Below are 22916 nucleotides of genomic sequence, written 5' to 3'. Positions count from 1 at the left end.
TGTAATTCTACCTGAAATCTTTGTAAACAGTTGTCAGTGTGGTGCCTTCTGAACAGAGATTGCTTTGATTCAGGGAGAGGGAAGCCAAGAGTCAGATCAGAAGCTGATGACAATGTCACTGGTCATGGTCAAGTCACTGTAACCTTTTATACAATAGGTGCATTCTTTTACATATAAAATAACAGCAACCACAGTTAACTTAATACATGATGGAAATGTAGTTGCCGCTCACTATGTCATTAGACCTTTAATTATCCGGGATGGTCAGTTGAGAACAAATTCTCATTTACAGTGATGACCTGACATTGAGAAAACAACAACAACAAACTATAATAAATTCAAAGACAATATTACTTACATGAAATACACTACTGTGATAGAGCCAGTGTTAATGAAACATTCAGTGGAGGATAATTTAGCAGATAAAGTGCAGGGTAAGCAGGTAACAGACTTTTCATTATAAAATACATTTGCAGACTTCAGATAAAATGGACTTTACAGTCTCTTTAATAGCAGGTATGGAGATGAGTGCATCCATTTGTTGTGTTCTTGTAATTTATTCCAAGCTGTAGCTGCAGAGTACTTGAATGAAGAGTGGCTTTTGTTTGACAGAACTTTGGGGGGGGGGGTGATATTACATTACATTACATTACAGGCATTTGGCAGACGCTCTTATCCAGAGCGACGTACAACAAAGTGTATAACCATAACCAGGAACAAGTATGACGAAACCCCTAGAGAGAAGGGGTATAAACTGGGGGGCTGATTGGTGTAGGAAATCTGTCAAATAGGGTTGGGTGAGACCCAGGATGGTTTTGTAAATGAATGTGTACCAGCGTGTAGTCATCTGTTATGAAAGGAGGACAGACCTGACCTGGCATGAAGGTCACAATGCTGCATGCGAAAATGGGCCCCAAGAGCAATTTGAAGCCAAATTGAAGCCATTTGCAATTTACCAGGCATTTGAGTCGTATTGGTAACATAGCGATTCTTCAGAATTCAGAAGTCTGTCTGAGTGCTTGGTCTGTGGATGAGGCACGTGTTCAAGCACTCTCACAAAATTATGGGAAAGAAACCAAGTTTCCCATGCACACAGTCCATTGGCTTGGTTTAAAGATGGATTATGGTCAAGCGAAGAGGACAGATCTTGTTATTGTCTGTGTACCTTGGCTGTACACCTTGCAACAAATAAGGAACTTTCAGTGGCCAGTCATGATGCCCATCACTACACCTCAAACACATCATGCACTCTGTATGTATGTGAGTTCATGGTGACTGAAAGTAACTTCCATACAAGAAAACACATTCGTGATTGAATGATCCTGATGTTTCAGAATAAATTGCATGCAGCTGTTGATGGATATTGTACTGAGAGCATAATAATGAAGTACACAAAGAGTGTTTTGTAAACTGTTTCACGATTACAGACAAGTGTGTCTGACTTATTGTGATCATTGTAATCTAAGACAACTTTAAAAAGTTGTTCCATGTCACCTTCCGCATCAGGACATTGGTAAGTGAACATTTACCACAGGCCTTATGATCCATTTATACTCTTAACCAGTGTGATGTGTTTGTTTCATTGGAGGAATTTATTTCTGCATATTTTTGCCACTGTGGTTTCCACACCCAGTTTGTGCTGGTGTGAGTTCTATAGAAAAGAAACAACTGTGACTTTTTCCGTTAAACCACAGGAACACATCAATAACAGAAATGTGAAAATGACTTCCTCTGTCAATATGTAGGATCATGAGAAACATAGGGGAAAAAATCAATTTTCTCCTGTATTCACAATCAAAAATGTCTCCTCCAGCATTCCCAGCCCCACCTACACTCCAAAGATTGCGAAGCTCATGTATGGAAGAAAATGAGATTCAAATGGATTTTAAAACCAGATTGTAAAACCAGATTATAACAGATTTGAATTTTTTAAACTGTAAAATGAATATTTCACAATATTAATTGTGAATTCAATACATTTTAATTTATTCACTTTGAATTTTATAGTTTTGAATTCACATCTTAAAAATTTAGCTTCCCACAATTCAAAACTTATACAACCAGGCTCCCAAAAATTCAGGTTCCATTTTTCCAATGTTTCAGGTTCAGATTTTTTAAGTTTAGTCTGTAGAAGTTCAGTTTCAAAATGATTACAGAAAATCCTTGACACTTAAAAAATGACACTGTAGAGAGAGTTTCTTTGTTGTATTTTTTTTAAGTCTACCAGTTACATATGATAAATCTTTCCCCAGTTCATGTGGGCATTTTAACTTATGATTCTAGAGGCTATTCGCTTATGGTTGAGGCATGTAAACATATATTATTATCCTTGCAACACTGCACCGTCTGCATTTTAATTTACAGCCAGATGGCACAGTCGTCTCCCTAACAATACAAATTTTCTACATCTCTGAGTGTTCTGGGGGCTTGGCACCAGCTACACTTAAAGGCCCAATTATACTGCTTATCATTTGTTTAAATCTTATCTTTTGTTGTGTAAATAGAACAGGTTGATAACACTGTTGTGCTTTTTCTAAAGCTCAGTCTATCTCAGTAAACAGCCAGTTTGTCCTGACTGGTCCACCCACAGAAGTCACCAGGCAGCCTAGCATTGCCTGTGCATTGGCCTGGCTCAGTCCATCTCATCCAGCCTGGCTTTTAGGATACGTGCTCAGCCTGTACCCTGGCCCTCCATGGGGAGAGAGGTGGCTGACTCAAACTAAATATACAGGGACAAGACAGTTACATTCCTAACAAATGCAAGACACAGTTTTTTTCACAATTAAGCAAGTCAGCAGCCTGGCTTAGAGGGAATTAAAATAAATTGTAGTTGTTTGTCTCCCACTTCTCATCTCCCCATTTCTTTAGGAGACACTCCCCTACACCCTTCACAGAGTGCCCGAAATCTTGGAGTTGTGCTCGACAACAGGCTGTCACTCTCTGAGAATATCGCGGCAACCACCCGGTCGTGCAGGTTCATCCTGTACAATATCCGCAGAATAAGACCACTCCTCACCAATTATTCCACACAGCTCCTGGTCCAGGCCATGATACTGTCACGTCTGGACTACTGCAACTCCCTCCTGGCTGGCCTCCCAGCATCAGCCACCAGACCCCTTCAGCTCATCCAGAATGCAGCAGCACGTCTGGTTTACAACCTCCCTCGTGACTCCCACGTCACTCCCCTCCTCATCTCCCTCCACTGGCTACCAGTGCAAGCTCGCATCCGGTTTAAGACACTGGTGCTTGCTTTCCAAGCAGTCAAGGGGTCAGCTCCTGGTTATCTGCAGAAGATGATCAGACCCTACAAGCCGGCCAGATCGCTCCGATCGGCTACTACAGGGCGGCTGATTCCTCCCCCTACACGAGCAGCAACAAGGTCTCGACTCTTTGCAGTTCTGGCCCCACGATGGTGGAACGATCTTCCAGTGGAGGTCAGAACAGCAGAGTGTCTGAGCACCTTCAAACGGAAACTCAAGACGCACCTCTTCTCTGTGTACCTCTCTCCTCTTCCCTAAACCCCCTCCCATAACTATAAAAAAAAAAAAAAAAAAAAAAAAAAAAAAATTTTGTTCAGACTATCTTGTTTCTCCTTATTGTATGCATCATAGTAAAGGCTTTTTATCTACATGTTGTTCAATGGACTTAAGCGGACTTGATCCTGAGTTTGGTTACTCTGTTGTAAGTCGCTCTGGATAAGAGCGTCAGCTAAATACCTATAATGTAATGTAATGTAATGTAATGTAATGTTTGTTTGTTTTGTGTGAAGGCAAAAAACCCAGATTGATATATTTGGCACACTGCATTCTAGTACCTGTTATTCCCTGGGGCTGTAGTGCAAAATGTAGACATGTAAATCGCAGAGGGAGTGACCATTCAGTTTGAGAATTACCCCATCATAAATGTGCGTGATCAACTGCCAAGACTATGAGAGCAAAGGAATTTGTATACTATGGCACATTGGGGTTTGTCCTTCGCTGAGGGCAACAGGCGAATCGATTCTTTTAAGGAGTAGTTTCAGTAATAATGTATAATGCAGAAGTACCACTTCAAACGGACGGTCAACAGATAAACAATCAATTCCTACGGGTACTTGGTCACCCTCTGAGTAGCTAGAGAGATTTATTGTCTACTGCAGTCCTAGTAGCACTTACTGGATGGCTCATATGTCACTAGAATAATCTAAATGACCTCAGAATCAAGAACTATAGAAGAACAAGGAAGTAAGGCATCGCTTCTGTTTTTGAATATTTTGCGGTACAATGAACAACTCATCTGTGATTGTTGAAACCTTTAAGCACGATTTTACATTCAATTAAGAATATATGTATGTCACATAAAGTGAGTACAAAGTTACATGTGGGGCAAAAATTGATTGCATTTCATTCATAAATTAATTTGCACATGAATGTATTAGTTCTTTTCTTTGCATTCGGCAACAATTCAGACACCATATACAGGGAACTCCATGATTTTCGGGACAAAGACATATTTCTTCAAGCGCTTGTGGCAGTCATACATGCCTAAGCCATAAGCCCTTCATTGTGGTGAGAATTATTCACAGTCATTAACTATAGAGCCCTTCCGTGGCTGAGATGTTTTAAGAGGTTGTACATGTTAAATGGGAATGTAAAGATGAACCACTAATAATCCCAGAGAAAATGAAGGAGGAACCTATGAAGGAGAAACCTATGTCAGTACATGTGTTATGTTCAGCTACCCCACGTAAGGCAATAGCTAACATGTATCCGGTTGTGCATGCATGCTTGTGCACATGTTCGTTCACAGTTCAGATTCAGCAGGTCAGTTGAAGCCGGAAGTCAAAATTTATCATCCCCCAATACACAGTAATATTCTTGCTCATCCACTTCCTCTGTGAAACCAGTAATCGGATGTAGAGCGGTTTAATCTTTAAAACCACTCTCAGACAGAGGGCGGTGACTATTTATAGACATCCATCACCTCAGCCATGTCTGGATTTGACAGACCCAGCAATATAAATGTGCTCCATGAGAAGGAATACATTGTATTAACACATATCTATTAACAGACTCCCCTCATGAGAAAGCTGCAAATTATGCCACAACTCTCATCCCAGAAGCAGCTGCACTGCTCTGTATGTCTCTTGATCTATTCATATCAGACCATGGTCAATGTGGCATTGGCAAGTAGTTGTCCTAATTCATTGACCACAAGTCTTCATAGGTAACGCACATCTCATTTACAGTCAAACACCTGCACTGAAAAACAAATTACAAAATTACATTTGTGTACAAAATTACGCAAATTGCTAAATTAAATATTGTAAATTATAAATTGCAGCCTGCAACTGATAGGAAAAAGCAGCGTATCTTGTTGCTACAGGCAACTTTGGTCATAGTGTGGAGTGTTTGATCAAATCTGAAAAGTTAAACTTTAATAGATATATGTGTCCAACAGGGGTTGTATTTTACATTATCAGAGATAAATGTGCTCTCTCAGAATTTATTTATGAGTGTGTGCACTGTCTCCTCAATGTATGTTTCCCTGCATTGAGGAAGTTGTCAGTACATCATGATGTAAGAATGCCATAGTGATACAGGCTCTTTAACCAGCTGGTACAAATGAAGACTGACAGAGGAATGGCCCTCTGGGAGATGGCTCCCTTTGTTGTTTAATGGGACTTCATTTGAATAACTGCAGTATTTGTGTGAAGAGAGCCACTCTTACGCACATGTATGCACATGCAGGAGGAAATGTTGCATGCCATTTATAAGCATACATACAGCACAATCATAAAATTGAAGTCTTTATGAGTGTTTTCCATATACTGCAAGTGTGATTTACTGCACTGAGCGACAGTGCTAGTGAAAACAAGGGCTCATTTTACACTTTCTATATGAATGATATGCATTTTATTGCATTCAGCAGAAGCGCTGTGTGTGAGAACAGGTATTGACTTGTGCTGAGGGAAGTGACATAATTTTATATGGTGCTAAACATAATACTCAAAAAGTAAACCATGTCACAGTATTTTCCACCGGATGCAAATGAATAGTATGTGTAGAAAGCCAAATGCAGAGAGTCAATGGACACTGGAACCTAGTTGTGCTTATTTGTTTATTAATCGTTTATTATTTTTTTAACGCTTTATTTATTTATGAAAGTAATACTTGATAGCAAAGATTCATACTAAGTCTTCTCTCTTGGAATGAGTTGTGCAGGTTCTTATAAACAATACACCATCGTGCCAGAAAATATGCCATCATGCACTTTGGTTCTCTACTTGTGCTGAATGGTTCAAGCTAAGCAGAATGCTAAAACAAAGTTGTTGCTGAAAGTGGTGTGTCTGTTTATTCTAGTCATGTAGAATACTTGGAAAACCTGTGTCACGTAATTATTTCAAGTGTGTTGACCTTTAAGATGCCAGTAACATTCGTGCAGATACTTAAAAATGTACAATTTTTAAATAAACATCATTTACACTGATTTTTTAAAGTATTTCACATAGCCTACTTATTCAACCCAGGTCTGGTACTAGGCAAAATTCCCATTGGAGATGTTCAGAAATATCCCACTAAATCTAAATATAGCGGTTTCAGTAAATACCTTAATCTATTATTAATTAAAAGATTAATACCTTCAACCCCACCAACCGAGTTCACTTTTGGCAGTCAAGGCCAGCTTGGGTCTTGCGGCATGTGTTTACTCTTATATACTATGGAGCATACGGAAAGGGTCCAGCAAGAAGCCTGCAGTAAATCATTTAACGCATTGGTGAGCTTCTGTATCATTTTACTGTCTTGAAAAACTATACCCCACCAGCTGCAAAACAAATTATTACATTACATTGACAAAATGCGATTGACTCTAGTCTGTCAAGGGCGAGTAAAGCTGTTGAGCTGAACTTAAATAATTAAGTGAGCTTTTGGATAAAACAACGTTCAGCTCAGTGATTCCTTTTTTATGTTCTTTATCGTTATTTAGTGCTGGGACGCTTGCAGTGGATGCATTTAAGCTAACATGGGTGTGTTTTAAATCATTCGGGAATGGGGACATTCTTTAAATGGAAGTTTGCTCAATAGCTTACCGAGCAATATCTGTCATTCTGCATTCATCAGCTGCTCCAAGGTCATTTCAGCCGCAGCTGCAGTCACATCCAATAAACCAGAGCTGCTCGGTGAAGCAGAAACAGAGGGCTCTGGCATTACCCTCTTCTCTTTATCTGCTCTGAAGACCTTAAAGGCTGGCTGCTTGGATTCTGCCACTTTACTCCACCACATATAGGCCAAGGCACCACTCAAACTCTTTCAAGGTTGAGACAAAAAAGTTCCAATATGATTAATCTTATAAATATTCATGAATGGGTGTGGCCAAGGCCAACACCGTAGCAGGGAATGTCTTCTTGGGCCTGCTTCTTCATGGGTATTTCTGACCTGTTACACGGCATCAGAACAGCTGTTAACAACTGGAGCCTCATGTGGTCAGGAAGTACTAAGGCAGAAGGAACACAGAAGCTGAACAGCTGACTGGTCTTAGGACCCTGTACCTTCTCTGTGTTCAGGAGAACATTGTGCTCTGGCCTAGCTGTCCGGGCCTGCTGCACCCATGGCTAGGGTTACAAAGAGAGACTAAATTCTGCCTCAAACTTAAATGCAAGAATTAATTTTTAACAGACACAGTTCTTGCTAACTTCAGTGTCAACCAAACTGAATTAAGAGATGTTTTTGCGCTGAAAAGGTAACTTAAAGTCAAAGCGAAGGCAAAATGTTTACTGAGTCTGGGCAAATATTTATATTTTAAACCACCATTTTAGTACATCTTTTCAATGCAGTTTTGAAGTAACCTTGTGCATGCACTTTAGACTGTAATGATACCTCTCAACTGGTGATGACTGTCCGGCACAGCCAACACATCTTTGCAGAAATCTTTTCTTATTATCAGAAATGCATGCTTACTCTATATTCTGTGTTGACCTGTGTTGCTATGTCATCCACAGAGTAGTGCTTTGGATCAGACTTTAGTTTCCTCACTTGCAAGTGTCTGTGAAATAGGCACAGACACATCACAAAGGCACAAATGCTCCACACTGTTTGGAAGTGAGAAGCATACCTAATGATATAAAAATGAAATTCTACGTCAAATGGAGATTTAGCATATGAGAATGTGTTTACTTCCATGACACCACCTTCTTAAATAGCTTCTGTAACGTCTGTAAAGTGACCTTAAAATGCCCATTGTGGGCTAGAACAACCACTGCTTTGAATGCAGCTCTGGGCTGAGTGAATAAAACTGGCCTGGTTACTGTTGCCCAATTGCTTGGCCATTTAGAGCAGACAGGGTTTGACCGTCTGCCAAGCCAGCTCCGAGAAAGGTGGGATTGTCCGGCCTTGACACAGCGAATCATGTGGAAATAAGGGTCGGTTTTAAATCATCTCTCATTGTGTTTTAATTTCCTGGCAATCATTGTTTTACTGCATGGCAAAGAATAGACGCAGGGAGAGAGGGCTGCTGGGAGCTTTTTTTATGTCTCAGTGGACCTGTGATTTTTTTTTTTTTTTTTTTACCTCACACTGAATCATTCCCGGGGAGCTGGTGATAAATCTGACAAAAAATGCAATACCATGTACTTTCAGGCTAACCTGTGAAACAAGTTGTCAAACTGCAGAGATGAAATTTTATTGCTTTAAACCAGCTTGCTTCATTTCCTACCATATCAAACAGCTTGAGCGCAAGAAGTAAGAATATAACCAATACAAAATTTTGGCTCAGCTATTTATTTTAAGCACATTATAATGACTAGGGGGTTGAAAGCCTTACATAAGGACCTTATGCAAGGATTTTTAATCAAAGGTATTAAGTACTCACTACATTATTTTCTTAGCTAGCTCACTTTGCAGATCCCCAACGATATCACAGTTCTGTCCTGACCTAAATGTAACCAAACATGTTTTAAAGTATTATTTTAATTTTTTTCTCATACACTGAAATATTACATAAATAGTAACCAGCTTATGACATCACCTGATGCAGAAGATAGCTTAAGTTCAGGTCATAACTGCCCCTTGGCCTCACCCCTCATGAAGTTTGCCAATTCCTGGACCCTGACACTGAGCCCTGTATAGGGTTCAAGGAAACCACAAACTGATGCGTCACCAGCGTGCTTGTGAGCATAGCACAGGAGAGATATCCGTTTTTACGCTTTAATGCAGCTTATTGAAAGCCACTATTTCTAAGTAATTATAAATCATTGTCAAAAAAAGGCTTCATATTAACTGTACAACTGCATAAAGTCACTGCACTGTGGTGAAGCAGATAAGGGCTTGAATACTAACTTCGGTTGGCCTGGTTTGGCCTTGCTTCTACTGGCCTAGTTACTTTGGAATGTTCAAAGTCCATCAGAAATAGCAAACTCACATGCATTTAACTTAGTGGACACTCTGTTTTGTGTTCGTTTGGGGGTATTATAGTCTCATAAATCATTAAATAAATAATATAAACCTGACACAAAAAATGAGATTCACATTTTCTTCGAAAATTTTACAAACAAAATAACTGGTTCACAAATACTGCATATTTTTTCACTGACAAACAAATCTCTCCTGAATAGACAAATACAGTTATTTCATAAATTTAAATAGCTAGTTGACAAATATGTTTTTGCACTCACACACAAATCTATTGACTGATTTATTAAATACAGACCTCGCTAAAGTTATGTCACTAGGATTGTATTCAATAAATACAGTCAATAGATTCGCTTGTGAGTGGAAACATTTTTGTCAACCAATTATTTTTATTTGTGAGGCAATTTTTTCGTTTGTAAGATACAAAATTTTGTGAATCCCTTTTTTTCTTTAAGGTTCATATTATTTCTTTAATGATGTATGAGACAATAATACCCCCATTGTATCGGCATTTTGAACAAAGATCACGGTCTGAAGATGAAGCTTTGTGTCTCTTGATTTTTTCATCACCAGAAAATCCAGGGAGGCTTCAGTGTGACTTTGGAGAAGCATGCCTGCGTGCACAGCTGAGCTTTGAAAGTGACTTTGCAATTTCCGCACCTCTTGAGAGAGTGCAAGGCCTTGACCAAGTTAAAATAGCATCCCTGATCCCTAATCTAAAAGAGAGCTTCCCTTTGCCCGGACACTGATATGAATCCACAGTGCTGAGAGTCTGCCGTGCATGCTGTACTGAATCATCCCATCGCTTGGAGCTGTTAAAGGAGCACCAGTGTATTAAACGTCCTCCTTTGGCTTTGGCACTCTTGGTGTTACACCACAGCAAGCTGTTGCATTTCTTGATTTGATCAGGATTTCACACAGCAATGATGTGAGTGCACTCTGAGATAGGCTTCCAATATGTCACACTTCGGTATCGTGAGTCACGATTCGTGTGCTGTACCGCCCAAGGGTTCATTTATGTGGGAACACAAAGTTCACATGAGTAATTTTTATACACTGCACAGTGAAACTTAATCCTGGAGCAAGGCTTCCTTCGCAGCCAATATAGCCAACTGCCTTCAAACTAGTGCCACTGCCTATGATTTACAGTCATAGATGTAGCCAAGTGGGCCCCCCAAAATAGCAGTGTGATTTACATTTATAAAAATATTCAATTTAATGATTTATTCAAAATTTTTAGACATAGTGACTTCAAAGTACATGTTGCACGGTAACAAAACCTCCTAATACCTAGAGAAATATGTGAAAGCTGTTCGCAAAAAGCCCAGGCCCCCAGAACAAGCATATAGCTGGTACACTATATAATGAAATATAAATTGAAATTGCATAGCAGTCATATAGGCGTTGAGGAGAGACTCATATTCAGAGCACCCTTCCCACAAGCCTCTCGGGATCTCGACCGCAGGTCTAATGAATTTGCTTTTAATCACAGTAGCCGAGCAGCACTGGACTGGAGTGCATTGTCCTCATTTTCCCTGCATGTTATGTTAGACAGGAAACACTCCTCAGCTGCTGCAGTGTGGGAGTCGAGCACATACGAGCACAGCACTATTCTGGTTCCTCGACGCTGGAGCCGAGCCACGGCAGTGAAACGGTCTTATATTTATAGACGACGTGCCTTTGGGTGCTTCTGATCTCTCGCAGCGTCCTCTTTCATCCGCTCCGCATTCACACGTCGATTTTCCAGCAAGCCTCCGACAGAGTAACAAGGCGAGCGGATTATCCATTAGGTCACCGTGGATTTAAATCACCGTCGTATGACAAAAGAATGCGCCTGCGGTCGCTAACAGTTGGCCTGCCATTGCACAGGACGTTTGCTAAAATTAGTAAAAATGAGTTTGTCTCATTTAGCCCATTTTAAAAAATATAATTCAATCTTACAGGTGGGAGACTGTTTCACAACCAAATGCAGACAGATGATATATGACAGTCCCTCCTACTCTATAGGCCTACAGTAACTGCCTCCATTCCCCCTCAGAAGATATGGGTACTGTGCCGCAGGGCAAACTGGGTCACGGCTCACACACACCTGCAGTGTTCACTGGGCAGGCTGACGTTAGCCCTTGTGATGTGGTGTGAGGAAGCTCTCAGCGCAATTAATACCCATAGGAGAATAGGCATTCAGATTGCATGAATCACCGGAGACAGTTCGGGTTGAGTCATTTAGTCAACGTATGTCGTCGGGGTCCTTCTAAGCAGTGCAAAAGCCTTCGCCCTATTCAGATACCAAACGCACTTAAACTTTATCCAGAGTAATTGTGCTTTTCTCTTTTTTTATAGTCTATTTTTGATTCGTATTTTTCTCAGGAGGCTTGTATATCGTGCGTAGCAGTTTTACAGTTGTCCTGCTTTCCTTCAGAGCCTGCAGTACTGCACGTTCACATAACAGAGCAGACTTGTGCTTGTTTATGAATGCTCCTTTTTTATTCCTTTTCGGCTTTTGGCTTTGGACTTGCACATTTAAAATAATATGTGTTTAGGGTTCTGGAACGTTAAAAGCCTGTTCCCCAGAGCTGCTGTATAATTACGTATTTTATTTATTGTACATATGATGGTAAATGAACCAAAATTTCATTTGGAAACAGTAGGGGTAGGAAAGACTAACTTCATTTGGCAGGAATCAGGTTGCTTTTTCATTCGGAAAAGTGGTGTTTAGCAGTAATCCCCAAGCAGCAGGGACTGAACTCAATTTCATTTACTTTTTTTATACACAACTCTTTATTTATGCGTATAAAAACCAAAAATAATAAATAAATAAAAATTTTTATATAGAAGTGTTAGGTTTTGTTGTAGCCTACATGGTAGGCTACATTTGTCATGGTTACATTTTCAGTCAATGTAACTGTATACTGTGTTCAGCCCTTCTGGACTCTTGCAATTTACCAGAAGTACAGTAAGTAGTCATTTTGAAAAAGAACTGCCACTTAATGTAGAATTACAGCACTGCCACTGTATATGTATTTGACTAGCCCACCTTGCTCAGAATTCAACAATGTCTCACAAGAAATGAGAATCACACTCTTTGATATGTCCTAGGATTTGTAACAGTGCGAGTTTCATTTGACATTATGTAATTTAGCTGCTATGCCAGGCAGCTGAATTATGTTCCAAGAATAGCTTTAGTTTGCAAGCGGGAGACACTTGCAGCTTTAAATACGAAGGTCTAGTTTATGTCCTTGGTCCAGGGGTAACTACTGTACAACTCCAGAAGCCAGCACATGCAGTACTTGAGATGTGTTGTGTGCGAAAGCGGCTTTAAAGAATAGGTATCGCATAAAAACATTAATAAGGCCATTTAATATCAGAACACTAATAATAATGCTGAAAGAAATACATGCGATATGCAGGCTGATATTGTTCTTTAAACTATATCAATTCGCAGTTGAGTAGTAAGTCATATTTTCGACTAAAAAAATTAAGGTGGCACAGGAACATATTCACTAGTGATATAGACAGCTGCACAGCCTACCACACTGCTTACTAGCCCAGTAGCTGGCTAATTTTTTAGCTATTACATTGCAAGCACTGTTGCTTCCATAAATTACATGAAGGTTTCTGTCAACAGTCATGTCCAGTCACAAAATGTACAATGTCAATATTAGAGCCAGATCCAGTTGTTACACACAGCTGAAGTGATTCCGGTGCGGTCAAGCCTGCCGGAATTAAACATGACATTTTATTTAACCTTTATTTATACAGGTTGACTGAGCGCACGTGCTATTTTGCAGCAACGCCATGTTAATTCCTCCATAACTCCCCCGCCCTATGCACCCAAGTAGCCTGACCTAAGCATGTGACACAGCAGTGGACAGTAGTAGGTGGCCAGAATCATTTCAGTTGCCATAGACCCTTTAAGTGTTGACATGAAAAGGTGAAGCAAATGGGGAAAAGAGGCGTCTCCCCTGTTGGACAAATAACCTCCATCCTGTCAGCATGCGGCTGGTTTAGCATTAGCACTAGCACTGCCATTGTAATTAACCATAAACTTGGCTTTAGTAGGGTCCATGTCATTTTCACTTGAATTATTTCTGTTTTACTTGTATAAATATTGGGCCACCAAGAAATAATGAAGTCAAGTCTAGGAAGAAAAACACAGTTTGATCTCTCCCCATGCAACCAGTGATAATGAGAGCAGCTATCTACATTTTCAATGTCTGAAAATATCATTTTTATCTTTCTGTTACTGTCTATGATAATAATCCATAATCGAGTGTAGTGACATCTGTGACTTTGAGTTAAAAGCTCAACATCTGCCAACGCTGCCCAAGGTTAAAAAAGATTACTGAATGCCAAATCTGAATTCACTGAGGCTGTCAACAGTTATAATTCCTCATACAATTACAGAAGAATTGCCGAAGGTGGAACAATTTCTCATCAACCAACAATCAAATAACAATACACAGATGGCCATTTGCCAGAAAATCCAGCTGATGAAAACTTTTTGATGATTATCAACATATCTTCCAAACAGCTCTGAAAGTAGGGAATCTTTACTTGAAATGTGGGGTAAACAAAGTGCATGATAATGGCTGGAATTTTAATCAGCACATTGTTTGCCAATGTGTCAAGTCTAATCAGGCACCCGTGGTTACAATTCTTTCAGAACAACTGGCAAAATTATAGTAGAATTGTATAAAACTAACTTAAATGGCAGAGTTTTTTTTTGTTATGAATCTTGTGGATTTATTAGAGTGGATTTATTAGAGTGTTCATAGAGAGTTCATTATTTTAAAATGTTGTTTTCAACAGTCCTGATGAGGTCTCCAAATAGCCATGGTAGACTTGTTGAAAAAGGAACCTGTTTTCAAGTGTCTTGTGAAAGAATCAGACTTGTCCGGGTATCGGCCACAGCCTATGAAGGGGACTGTGGGTAATTTGTGTGGGCCAAATATATGGCTAACTGTTACTGCTTCTAATGTTAAAAGATACTGCACCCTCTGATCTCTGTAACATTGATAGAATTACAGTATTTTTATTCATGGCCATGTAAAACACATGGTGCCAGATGTACGCTTCCTTAAAGACTAATGCAGTACATGCTGAAATATACTTCCTAGTGCCTTGGGAAAAAATTATGAGAGCATTGCGTTAATTATAAGGCTACATATCACACATGATACATGACCACATGAGGGACCCTCTGGTCCCCCCTTTGGTGCTAGAACAGCCTCCCCTCTTCTGGGAAGGCTTTTCGCTAGATTTTGGAACATGGCTGCAGGGATTCGCCACAAGAGCATTAGTGAGGTCGGGCACTGATGTTGGGCCTGACTTGCAGTCGGCGTTCCGATTCATCCCAAAGGTGTTCGATGGGGTCGAGGTCAGGGCTCTGTGCAGACCAGTCAAGTTCTACCACACCAAACTTGACAAATCATTTCTTTATGGAACTTGCTTTGTGCACGGGGGCACTGTCATGCTGAAACAGGAGTGCTTCCCCGAACTGTTGCCAAAAGGTTGGAAGCACACAATTCTTTAGAATGTCATTGTATGCTGCAGCATTAATATTTCCCTTCACTAAAAATAAGGGACTTTACTTTACTTTACTGTTGGCTCTGTTCATTTTGGCAGGCAGCATTTTCCTGGCATTCACCAAACCCAGATTTGTCCACCAGACTGCCAGATAGTGAAACGTGATTCATCACTCCAGAGAACACGTCTCCACTGCTCCAGAGTCCAATGGCCGTGTGCTTTACACCACTCCAGTCAATGATTGCCATTGCTCGGCCATTGAAACCCATCTCATGAAGCTCCCAACGAGCAGTTCTTGTGCTCGTGTTGCTTCCAGAGGCAGTCTGGAACTCAATAGTGAGTGTTGCAACTGAGGACAGACAATTTTCTACGCGTTATGTGCTTCAGCACTCAGCAGTCCTTTTCTGTGAGCTTGTGTGGCCTATCACTTCACGGCTGATCTGTTGTTGCTCATAGACATTTCCACTTCACAATAACAGCACTTGCAGCTGACTGGGGCAGCTCTGGCAGGGCAGAAAATCAACAGACTGACTTGTTAGAAAGATGGCATCCTATGATGTGCCACATTGAAAGTCACTGAGCTCATCAATATGACTTATTCTACTGCCAATGTTTGTCTATGGAGATTGCATGATCACCAAGCTATACAATAAACAGTTGCAATGAGGATTCAGTTCAGTAGCCCATCTGAAAAGCTTATGAAATTAATTGGACATTGCATCTCAGCTGAGCAGCCAATTAAATTCCTGCAAAGACTAATACTTGCTCTGGCATTTTTGCCTTCCTGTTTTCTAGCAGGAAATGACTTTGGGGACTATTTTACAGGCAGCAATTTGTACATACAGGAAACCAGAGCAATGGGTCATCCCTTACAACAGACTTCCCAGAAAATGTAAACAAAACTCTTTGAACCATAATAGGGCTGCGTTTGTTCCATGAAATGCTACATTTTTTAGGACTGGTGTGAGTTATCTGCTTGTTATTTTATTTTGAACTGAGTTCAAATGTTAATTTGTCTTCAGTTGTATTTTTTTATTTTAATTTTTTAAGTCATTGTGATTCCTGTAATACCTATTGTGTAGGCATACAGGCCATTGTTTTGTCTATATTAGTCTTACCAAAAAAAAACTACATGGAATAATACCAGGTCCTTTGTTTGACCGCATAACAGGCTGCATGATAATAAATAAGAAGTCTGAAGGATATTCAGTTCATACAACGTTCATGCACTTGCCAGACAAAGAATGCTCATTGACACTATAAATCTTTTGAAAAGTTCAAAGATACTTTCTGCAGTAACATTATGGTCCAGAGATCTGCGTCAACTTTAAATACACCTCCAATGGATGGGACCCTCTTTGAATTTCTCTTTCTCTTTCTCTTTCCTCTTTGACTTTCACACAGACACATTTACTTGTTGGTTTTAATAGCATGCAAACTCACTTGGACTTGGTCTCTGGTCAGCACATCTCTGGAGATGAGCTTATGTTCCATGTGGTGATCAGGCAGGGTCAGCTCACAATAAGTCAGACTGACCCTGAAGACCAATACCATGAATGCTCTTGCGGTAGATTACTGTGACATTTAAAGCAGTCCTGGGGTTTGCTGGATATGCATCTCACACTTTTTTTCAACCATTCCTGTGCTTCATCAGTCCGACAGGTTCGGTTTTTTTTAGCCAACCTATAAATGTCCCTGTCTATGGGGCGACATAGCTCAGGAGGTAAGACCGATTGTCTGGCAGTCGGAGGGTTGCCGGTTTAAACCCCGCCCTGGGCGTGTCGAAGTGTCCTTGAGCAAGACCCCTAACTGCTCTGGTGAATGAGAGGCATCAATTGTAAAGCGCTTTGGATAAAAGCGCTATATAAATGCGGTCCATTTATGTCTGGCTAGACCACTTCCCTGTTTTTTGGGGATTTTCTTAAGCAGTGAAAAGGATGCTGCCTCGCTTTTTGTTGAGAGTAACGTGTGAACTTGACAGCAGCTTTATTTTGGGCGTGGCCACTTGCTGTCCACAATTTAAAGGTGCTGCAGAGCTCAGTCACAAGACCGTCTTGTATACTGTAAACGACAGCCCGCGTGCGACACTGCTGTTAATGAAGCCCTTATTTCGGTCCAGAGCCTCCCCAAAAGCCTCCAGGTCTGTGACTGATACTTGCTTTTAACAAGGCAACACTGTATGAGCTGAGAGACCTGCGTCATGCTTTTCCAGAAAAAAAGGACCTGTGTTTGGACACGTAATTTCCATCGATGACAGTCATAAAATAATGCTAACAATGTATTTTACACCTATATACCACATGAACATTTTTTCCATGCTAGAAAATTCTGATAAAGACTTAAGAAACAAGAGCCATTCATAATGAAATCATAAAGTTTTATTTCTGAAAGGAACACAAAATGAAATCAACCATTCTTCCACACAGAAACCTTACCTTGCAGTAGAAAAATATCTGGCGGTCAGACACCGTGTTTATGTTTAGAACTTTAACATTCGCCAACATACTCAAAAGCTCACAAGACATTTACCATTCGCGAAAGTCTTTCAAGTCCAGGGCATTTGCTCTTTAAGACAAACCTCCTTTTGTTTTTCCTTTAGAAGGATGGAAAAACAAATATGAAAAGGCAATGGCTCCATTTAAAACTTTTCCTTTAAACTGTCATCCAGTGGAAGTAATTCACTTTTTCTTACTTACTCAAACTTTTCAAAATGAACATTCCCAGTTCCTTCACAATCTCTTCTCCATGTCAAAACAGAGAGAACACACAAGCCACGGGTTCAAGAAATGCAATATGGAGAAACCAGCCGATACAAAATAGCAGCAAACGGGTTAAAGTTGGTGAAAAGTGCATTGCTTGTGTTTGTATTGGAAGCTTTACAACATGGATGTGTTTATGCGCAAAAGGGACATTTTATTTATTATCATTTACCATAATTCAACAATAACAACTAAATATCAATGTTCCTGGGGCATACAAAACATGCTTTATCCAATCATCCCTATCTGAAAGTTGTTAATTGACAGGTACCATGAATTAAAGACACCTTCAATATGAAGGACTTCATGTTGTACCAATTAGCTAACTTTCACATTCTGAGATTCTAAAGGCAATTTCCATTCAGTGCAAAATCATCCTCACTGCTTTCATTACAGTGACATTCACACGGCTTTGCTACATTAAGCAAACGAACGCCGCAACGGGCGGTGATCAATACTGTGATCGAACACAGGGAATTTTCAAAAGCTCATGTTTCAAAACATGCACTTTACATAGATGTTTAGCTAAGGGGAAAAGGCACTTTTCCACATTTAAAAAAAAAATCACTTTTTGACCCTTTCAGATAAAACTTTAGAATGTACACAGCTGTACCTCTCTGATAAAGACATTTTATATAAAGTGACCGAGAGAGACTTCCAAATGCGTGCTCGCGTTCTCATTTCAGGAAGCTTTAACTGTTTAAGCATTTTCAGAAACACTATTGCTTTGTGTACAGGCAAACTGCAGATCAGACACAAATACAAAGGTAGACTTCTATCTTACAACATCACATACTCTACCACATCTCAAGATTCATGAAAATGCTTTAGTTCACAGCAAATAAGATTTGGAAATATTTTACAATCTTCATTTCCGTCTTTGTATGTTCTAAGTAACTCTACATATATTGCCTGTTCTAATTTTGCATTTCAGTAGAATCAGAATACACTTTAACCTTGAGCAAATCAGGCAATCTGATAGTGTCACAATGATTAAGCTTGCTTGCTACTCAAACATATTTGGGGTTTAGCTGGGTTAGGTTCACAACTAAGTCGAGCACATATAAATTTGCGAGTGCGCTCTGTTGACTTCAGTAGCATCACATTAAACACCAAATCATATAAAAATGAGGCTAAACCATTTGAGTCCCCTCAATTTTTGATTAGCAAAACAAAGATGTGGCCAGTTCCTTTAAAGGGACCAGAATGCTCTGATTTTGCAAGCGTCTATGGTTCGAGACATATGGAAATGTCCCTGTGTTCCCATAGGTCCATTTCAAACAGATGTGGACATCTTTTTAAAATAAGGAATCACATATGACACATTATAAGGGGCACTAGGATTCCAAGATGTATATCTACACTGTTGGTTTCTCTTCATGCACAGAGAAAGATGTCAGAGCTTGTATCTCTTGAAGACTCATCAACAGTGTTGTGTGAAATCACCAGTAGGGGGCGGTGTTTTCAATGTGGCCCCAGCTTTGCCACTCTGGGAAGAATCCGCTTGAGGTCCTTGGGCTTCCAAACTGGTCAAACTCCATCTCTGGCAGTTTCATCTGGTTCTTGTACTCAGGTGCTTTTGTCTGGACCACAGGCTGTCCTTGGTCACCGTCATAATCAGCATGGACCAACCTGTAATTCTTCTCATCGTTGTTGTCCCAGTATGTCTGATCCTGGGTCTTGTAGTACAAGCAGAATTCAACCTGCTCATCGGGAGGCACAAAACTAGGCAGATCGATAGCAAAAGAGAATGTGTCTGTGTCCGGGCAGCCGTATACGTTGTTCATGAAGGTGCAAGGAACGTCCGTGTAACTTTTCCAGGAGTCGAAGGTTACCCGGATGTGGACAGACTTCTCAAAGCTAACATTTCGGACTTTCACTGTGCCAGCGAGTGACCTCTCTTGAAGCGTGCAGTTCTCCAGACACACCAAGTTCTTCTTGAGCCGGTTCCGAAAGTCCAGGTAGTCGGCGGCGGGCTGAGGGAAGTCCAGCATCAGGTTCTTGTCCTTGTTCATTTTGAGGGTGACGGCACCATCCTCAAGGTCGCCCAGATCGAATTGCAGCTCGGAGAGAGGGTCCTCCTCGAAGTTGGAGAAGACGTGGATCGCAGTGAGCGACATGCCTTTGGAATCGGCAAACACCACTCGCTTTTTCCCTTTGGCCTTGGGGCTCTCCCAGCCCAGGCTGGCAGCCTCCACCTCCTGCTTGGAGATGATGCAGGGCCTCAGAGGCTTGTACCCGTTGACCAGGTTCCTCGCTCGGCAGTCCTCGTAAGAGCTGAGGAAGCTCCGCAGGGGAGGCGAGTGGGCCAAGCAGATCCTCATGGCAACGTCTACAGGCATGATTGGGCCCGGCATTGGTGTGGGGTTCAAGATATGCAGTACCCTAAAATGGGAACACAAGCGATTATACTTGTGCCATGCCAATGAAAATTAATGTTATATCTTTGAGACAGATGTGAGAAACAAGTAAAAGAACATGAATAAGTACAGCTGATTTCAGAGTGTTATCTCATTAGGACATGCTATATGATGATGACAATACAGATGGCATTTCAAGTTCATACTAAGATACTATGATAATATGACGCTATTGTACTTAATAAAGGAGAATACGTTTAAGAACAATTCATCAGTTATTCCATATCATTTTCACGGAATTTAAATAAGTTGCTGAGTCACAATGTTGAGTGAATGTTGTCTCATACATTGCAGGGCTTTGAAATTATTTTCTTATTTTATGTATCAAAAATAATCCAGTAAGATGGTGATATTTTAAAAAGATTACGCATACGATCTATAACTGTGTCATGCATTACAACACAGGTTGGCTATATTTTGCGTACAATTAGTTTGAAATAAAACAATTTAGTAAATCATCTACCTTGAATAACTAGGAACGTGTAATAACTCGTTATTTATCTAGTAGCAACTGAAAGTGTCTAAAAATAACTAATCATGCATTTTGCAGATTAATGACTGTTCTTTCAAACTTTATATCTTAATTAAAATGCACACTCACAGCCTTCAATAGATTTGCGGAAATTAATGGCTAGCAAACGAAGTGAAATAAAATCGGAACCGTTCTACCTAAGTTCAATTTTTTTTAACCGTACAAACGAACACATTACTTCTGATGTGTAAAAATTATATATTTTCATATTAATCTAAAAACCTAACGTCATCGAGTGACTAAATACTGTGATATTACCAAACTGGCGTCTCTGACGCACTTTTTATCTTACCTGGTGCAGTTCATCGGACAGTGCTAAAACTCCGGTACATGAAGACGCTGCAGCTGAATCAACGGTTGGTGGCTCTGAAGTGCTATTTTTCGTTTAAAAAATTACCGCTTTATTATTAACTAGAGCAGCTTCTGCTTTCAGCCGGTCTGTTCGCACGCCCCCTCCTCGGCCGCTGTACTTCACTGGCACTGTATTCTGAGCTTTCAATCGGGATATCAAACTGATTTGCATACTTCTCACGTGAAACCAGCAAATAGCCAATGGCAGAACGGAGAAAGTGTGCGCTAGAGCAATCAGCAAGCAGGACTGTGCTGATCACGACCCGCTTTGTACGAAAAAAATCTGACGTCGACGGACCAAGGAAGGAGGCGTTAGAACGTCTGACACACTATCACTCTGATAGTCATGGTGTATAGCTTGGCCGGTCGGCCACTTCTTTATTTGCAATATATGTATGCCATGGATGCATCCACCCATTGAGCACTGCTTTCTTCTGCATTGTTATCAATTAAGCAAGTAGGAATTGCAGCTGCAGTTGTGAAATAGATTCATAGATGCTGGTACTGTTCATGGCGAACAGTAAGTGTGTGTGTGTGTGTGTGTGTGTGAGAGAGAGCGCGCGCTCGTCTGTCTGTCACGCGCCTATGCGTGTTCCTGTGCGCTTTTTAAAAAAGTTTACATGTTATTCATGTTCCGACATCTGGAGGAGTTATTAAAAGAAAACATTGTTATATGCCACAGCGGATATTACATTTGGTGGAGTAATGACAACCGTTTCAGACATTTGCTAAATTTCCGTACCATTGTATGTGAAAATGTACTTTCACATGATTAGATTGTCAACTGTGGCCAGGTAAGGAAGAGAAAACAATAATCCAAACATGAGCACAAACAATTCCTGAAAGCCTGTGACATTTAAAAATATATAAGCTTCAGTATTGAGTGCTGAGGGTTGTACGACAATCGGAGGGTTGCCGGTTTGATCCCCTGCCCTGGGCATGTCAAAGTGTCCCTGAGCAAGCTAACTATTTTTTTAAAAAAATAATTTACCTTTGAAGCCAAACACTCTCTTAGGAACTTATTAAACAATGTGTCTATTATGCTGTTGATTAAAGTCAATTTACCTGTACAGTTTTGCACATATACGAAGGGGCGACATAGCTCAGGAGGGCAGAGTGGTTGTCCGGCAGTCGGAGGGTTGCCGGTTTGATCCCCCGCCCTGGGCATGTCAAAGTGTCCCTGAGCAAGACGCCTAACCCCTAATTGCTCCCAATGAGTTGATTGGTACCTTGCATGGCAGCCTTTCACCATTTGGCGTGTGTGTGAATGGGTGAATGAGAGGCATCAATTGTAAAGTGCTTAGGATAAAAGCGCTATATAAATGCAGTCCATTTACCATTTATATGCAACTGGGATGAAGAAAGGAAAATAACTTAACCCGACTTCTATGTCTAGGAGGCTTTAGGGCCAGACTACTGTTGCGCATATGCTGTGAGCAGGGTGCACCACTGTCCTGACACTGGAACTAAATTTCACATCATGATGTCTCAGGCTCAGAGCAACATGGAGGTCACTGTGCCAGCAACGGTCATATTTACGGGGCTAGAACACTTCCGTCGACGGATTGGTGACAAGACAACAAAAAAAAGTGAATTTGTGAATTTGTAATGCATTGGCTTTGAAGATGTAAATGATTACAAGTTGTTTGATATTTTCACCCAGATTTCTGGCAGATGAGCTCATGGCAGTGCCTCCCAACCGCACTGGAGTGAGTAGGCAGCTATGCCAGCAGTGGGTGGAGAGAAATACGGCTGTAGCTCTCGGCAGTAAAACAGGAATGGGGGGAAGGAGAAGTTGTAGCTGTAGAATTTTAACGCCCTCAAAGTCTGGGAATGCTTCTAAGGACATGACTACAGGTCTACTGGGATTATCAGTTAAACCGAATGTGATTTCATTCCACTCCCACAGTGTAAACAGTGCTTCTGATTTTTCAAAAAATGC

The 22916-nt window shown here is 40.6% G+C and overlaps 1 protein-coding gene across 1 annotated transcript; it reads right to left on the bottom strand.

The window, feature by feature from the left end:
* Positions 1 to 17272: 17272 nt before the first annotated feature.
* ppp1r3cb (protein phosphatase 1, regulatory subunit 3Cb) lies at positions 17273 to 21118 on the bottom strand. The gene is made up of 2 exons (XM_064319584.1): positions 20916 to 21118; positions 17273 to 20056 (listed from the first exon to the last, which is right to left on the bottom strand). Exons 1-2 carry the CDS (start codon positions 20927 to 20929, stop codon positions 19114 to 19116), a joined length of 957 nt encoding a protein of 318 aa, XP_064175654.1. The 5' UTR covers positions 20930 to 21118; the 3' UTR covers positions 17273 to 19113.
* Between the last annotated feature and the right edge of the window lie 1798 nt (positions 21119 to 22916).

This window comes from Anguilla rostrata, chromosome 2, assembly GCF_018555375.3.
Source record: "Anguilla rostrata isolate EN2019 chromosome 2, ASM1855537v3, whole genome shotgun sequence".
Lineage (NCBI taxonomy): Eukaryota > Metazoa > Chordata > Actinopteri > Anguilliformes > Anguillidae > Anguilla > Anguilla rostrata.
This window is presented reverse-complemented; position numbering and strand designations above follow the sequence as displayed.